A 5530-nucleotide genomic window follows, 5' to 3' on the forward strand; every position below is an offset into this window, starting at 1 on the left:
ATATACTTTTAAATGGAAAGGAAAATACAAAAATATGTTGTTGTTGTTGTTGTTGTTGTTGTTATGGTTACATTTTGAAACAAAATGCAATTTACTATCCTCATTGCAAATATTTGGCATCTGCTGCTGAACAATAGTTGGAAAAATTAATTCAAACGTACAGTCAATTTTTGATTTGCACTTGCTTTTTTTGACAGGCGCTCTAAAGGCGCGATCACAATCTTAATACTATAAAAAACTGCATGTAAATTGTTGCAGCAACCATAGACCCCCCAGGGTCTATGCAGCAACTAATTGCAATAATCTTCGAACTTGTCATGTGTCCTATAGTATACTAATAGTCTGATGATTAGATTGGGTATATGAAAATTTCGACCATTATTTCTGGGCTTTTTATATCAACACGTTTTTTTTTGTATTCAACAACTTCGCGATTCGTTGTCTACATTAGTAGTAGTACATACACAACAATGATTCGAAACGAATGAAAAAATTTGCGGCCCTTTATAGCATGCAATAGTCCATACCGTTATTATTCATAAACTCGTGTGTTTATATTATACTCAACGTTATTCTGTAACTATTCTAATCCCACTTTGTTCATATACTTTACTGTCACCAGTTTACGGTTGACTCTGTACAACTGTTGGGCAACAATCATAGAAAATTCTGACTTTACCAAACTTACCGATAAATTTGACGACACGGGATTTGAAGTTGCGTTGACACTAACGTTCAATGTGATAACTGTTTGTTGGTGTCCGCCAGACGATATAACAGCTCTTGAATGTACACTACGACCATAGGTGTGGATTACAAAATATTGCTGGTTGTCTGTGGCTGAAGTCTGTATTGTTGAAGCTAAAACGTTCATACACGATGCAAGTAATATTGTAACTGTGGCAAGGCACATGCAAGGTATTTTGTTGGCGCTGCATAACTGTCCATCTTCTCGACGTAACGTTACATGTTGGGAGTGTGTCAATGCATTTCGCGATGGCATTGTCCAATGATCAAGTTTAGCTGTATTGTGTTGTTATCCCAAGGTGGTTCAGTTGTAGCATGTCATACTTATTATGGCTAGTTGTAAGTACGTACTGATTACTCATTGTTCAAACGCAGTATCACTTCTGCCACGCGTCCGCTATCATCGATTTTTGCTGTTGGTCGATTTTGTGTTTGAACTGTGACATCCCGACGGTGTACACAGTGACGTCACGAGGGATTCCCTTCCCTCCAACTGTAATCAGTGGAGCGTCCACTCACTATCTGCAGCAACCTGCTTCTTGTTTACCCTTTGAGTGAACACGGTACATAATTATTGCTTTACATTTTTTGGAATAATTTTCATATTTATCCACAGTGTGATAATTTTTTCATTCTTGCGTTTTTTTCGTTTTTTCTTATAATCTGACGAGGTTTGCGAAACATTAAAGTGTGCTGTAGTTCGTCAATATTGTAATTGATTAAAAAAAAAAAAAAAAAAAGTGCGAAAAATCGCTAGTAAAGCAGCAGCAATCTCAGGTGAAAATCAAACTTCAAATACCATATCACTGGTTCTTTTCTTGTGTACTTTTTCTTTATCTTCAACAAAGTTTTGCAAACATCCATCATTTCCCAACATAGCAGTCATAAATGTATACAGTCCAAAATCTTTCTAATTTATTTATTAGAGCACAGGGAACCCAGGAACCATGTCATAACCCCCCCCCCCCCCAAACAAAAAAAAACACAAAAAAACCCAAACAAACCAACAAAAAAACAACAAAAACAATAACAACAAACAAACAGATAAACAAACAAATGTTTTGTCGTTCCCCAATTGTTGAAATATTGTAGGCAATGGTTAAATTTTGAACATCGTATTGTGCACCACCATACTTCATACATTAATACATCGACACAGTGGACGATTATGGTCAGCCCATACCTTCAACTCCATCATTTACTTGTAGAAAATGTTTCTGTATTTTTAAGGTGAACAAGTTTCACGGTATGTAATCAAATCAGTTGCACTTACACTGGATTGAATAATTCCGCTTCATAATGCGATCGGTCCATTTTTTTCCACTGGAGTATAGATGGGAATGGCGTTTCCATCCTTTATTATCTTTACAAACATTTATACACTGGAAACAATTGATGTTTTTATCACTTCACAGCAGATAGTACTGTTCACGTAGTTGAAATAGCTGCCAAGAGTGTGCCATGGACTGTGGGATATCTAATCAATTTCCATCATATGGTCCAACTTCCGTCATGCAAAAAAGTTTTGTCCTCGAATGTTATGTTTTGTCCCCAGACATTAATTAATGTTGCATCCTGTTAATTTCCTCAACAAGAAAAGGAGGTTGTAAGGTGACTAATAATGTTTCTGTAATCAGAGTACAAGATTTCAATAGACTTATATGCATATTTTGGTTTGACATTTGAACATTTTTATACAAATTTTGAGTTTTTTCATGAAAAATTGGTGTACTTACTGCTCTAAGGGTTAATAGTTTGCAAAGAGATTTTTTAAGTCTTGTTACAAAACTTTAGAAAAGTCGGTTCTAATATTTCAAATATTGCATCAATAAAAAATTAAACATTTTATCCTGCAATTTAAATGTTATCACTCGAAAATAAAGTTTGGCCTCAAGAATTAAAAATCTCTTTTTTGCAAATTAAATTTTCTCTGTAAAAAGAATGTTTTGTCATAGAAATTTTAACTTTTTGCTTTGATATTTCTATTTTGAACCAAAAAAAACCCAAACAGAAGTTTTATTCTTGTATAAAATATCTTGCTCTCAAAAATCAATTATTTATTCCTCAAATTTACTGTTCCTGTGTCAGCTATCGGCCACAGTAGCTATGAGATTAGGCCCCCCCCCCACTAAAGATTTCACCAGTGTTGAACAAGACCGTGAGATATGCAAGTGGATAACCACTACCTTTCAATCTATGATCCTTTGTATAGAAAGAAATGTGAAATGCATCAGAAGTCTGAAGAAACCATCATCTTTGATAACGTAATGTTGAAACAGAACAGGGTTTATGGGAAACCTCTTGTGGTGACATCATTTTGACCCTGATCTATTTGTTTCGACATGCTCTGTATTTGCCCAAGACCAATCGCTCTAGCAGACAACTGTATTTCTCAGTCAAATCTTAATCCTAATTTGATAATTGGCCTTTCAGAAAGGTATTGGACAGTTCTTGTAGAATTAAGTAGTTTAGCAGTAGCTATGGGACATAAAGTCATTACTATATACATCTTCACAGACCTAGCACTTGTAGTTCTTCATATTTTTTGTACTATAATATTTGGGTGAGGGTTTGCTAGTATCATTATGTCTGTGTGTATCTAGTCTTTCAAAGGTATAAAAATGACATTATGAGCCAACAAGTTACAATTCTGCCTTCTTTTTATTGCATATAAATATAATATCTACATAGCATGCTGGGTGTTGGGAATGTAAAATATCTTTTGATTCAAAGGAAACTGTCCACTATAACCCTTATCTGTGGGTTATCAAGAGTCTGCAGTGTAGTCTAAGCATTCCAGCTGACGGTTTCAGGTTAATACTGCACGATACAGATCGTGAAAGCTGACCAGAATTTTGTATTCTGTAGCAGTTGTAATGTTCTCTTCTGCTTCCAATGAAACTTCACTTTCTCATTGGCCCACAGCTACTGTGATGTACTCAAGCAGCCAATCAGTGAAGGTCTTTCTCCTGTTTGGAAGTATCCTTTTATATGTCCAAATACTAAGTACTTTTCAATAAGGAAAAATATCACTGTCACATTTGACTACCAAATATGTGTATTACCAAATAAAATTGGCAAACCTACTCTCGTGGCCAATCACCATCCAGCTTTTAGAAAGCTGCAGGTAGCATCTGCCAATCACCATGTTTGTTCTAGACTGCCAGATTTCAGTGAGTCAAGGCAGCCATCAGAAGTTCAATTTTGTTTAAAAGATTACGTCCTTTCATCTTGTCAACATTGACTTCTTTAAAATATCCCCAAAGATTGTCCCACTTTCCATCGATAATCACATCACTCTTTGATTCAGCAATACTTTGTTGATTTCTGGGAAACTGTACTGATACTTTAGTTCTACTGTCTGGTCCATTCCTGACAGCAAGAATTCTATGAAAACACAAAAAAAATGACACTAAGAATTAGTTTAATGAATGTAGGTAGATATTGCTATTATGTATTATGTATGTGTATTTTGATTACTGACTTTAGCCAAAAAAAATGGAATGTTGTAGTTACAGACTGTCATTTTAAAAGAATACAGTTCACTTACCTATCTCCTGAAGGTGATATCAACATAATTCCTGCTGCATGTCCTATTTTTTCCATAGGTCCTACACCTAGGTGAGAACTACTCTGTAAGACCTGCCATCCCATCACTTTAGCTAGGGCCTGAATACCATTGACTTGATGTTGGGCAATCTGAAAGGTTAAAGGTCAACATCTCCAACTCACTACTGGCAATTTGAAAGATTTGATGTAGAACCAATGACATAGATGTGTGTTGTTGTGATGAACAATGACCAGGGTATAAATCCCATATTTTCAGTTCAAATGTGTACAATTTAGCTAGTGTGCGCTGAAGAAGATTATGCACTGCAGTGTCCAGCACAGGCCACATTGTTCTTTTCATAGGATATGCAAATTCAATACTTGTTTACCACTAAACCAGCCATCCGGTAGCATGATATGCTAATTCATGACTGATTTACATACAATATAAACGACTGAGCCATCTGGTAGTCTAACGTGATAATTCACTACTAACCGATCTACATACAAAATATACGACACAAGAAAAGAAAAGGTTACCCATGTTTTATAGTTGATGTTTTCATTTACAAAATCATGATGCCATTTAAACAATTTCAATACAAACACTGAAAACTTATCAATAACGTGGTTTTTAAGTGGTAAGTATACAATTATGTAAATACCATTCTGTTGGCTAATTTTTTATATATACAAATGATATTTGGGTTACTATACTTCACACACACACACACACACACACACACACACACACACACACACACACACACACAAACATATTTGTTTACCTGTGTAAGAAGGAAATTCCTGATTTCTTGCTCCTCATAGGATAGTGTAGCAACTCTTCCATCTTTACAAACTCCTTTGACTTGGTCTATACCAATGACCAGCTGTAGTGGAGTCCTACACAAGTATTACACAAGTATGTAAACAAAATATGTTTATCTTAAAATTAGGTATCATTGTTATCTGTTTATACATTTAAAGATTTCTTAGTGGTATTGTTTCCATTACTGTCTTGGTATGATTGTAAAGTTTTGAGTTCAACATTGACAGAAAAGTACGGAGATCTCTCATTCATTTTCTACACTGTACATGTTATTTGTGTGATTACTTTCACAAAGTATACAGCAACTAATGATACTTGATTCATACTTTCATTATCCTACCTCATGACACATCTATTCTGTGTACTACCTCATGAAACGTTGTGTTTATGTCACCAATGGTGGTG

General features: G+C 35.1%; 1 protein-coding gene across 1 annotated transcript in view; it reads right to left on the minus strand.

The window, feature by feature from the left end:
* Positions 1-3429: 3429 nt before the first annotated feature.
* The window catches only part of LOC144453651 (mediator of RNA polymerase II transcription subunit 17-like), a 12446-nt gene continuing 10345 nt past the window's right edge, over positions 3430-5530 (minus strand). The window contains exons 12-14 of the mRNA XM_078144980.1: positions 5085-5199; positions 4298-4446; positions 3430-4134 (exon numbers count right to left, since the gene is read on the minus strand). Coding sequence (XP_078001106.1) covers positions 3918-4134; positions 4298-4446; positions 5085-5199 — 481 coding nt within the window. The 3' untranslated portion in view covers positions 3430-3917. The remainder of the gene's footprint in view (positions 4135-4297; positions 4447-5084; positions 5200-5530) is intronic.

This window comes from Glandiceps talaboti, chromosome 2, assembly GCF_964340395.1.
Source record: "Glandiceps talaboti chromosome 2, keGlaTala1.1, whole genome shotgun sequence".
Classification (NCBI taxonomy): domain Eukaryota; kingdom Metazoa; phylum Hemichordata; class Enteropneusta; family Spengelidae; genus Glandiceps; species Glandiceps talaboti.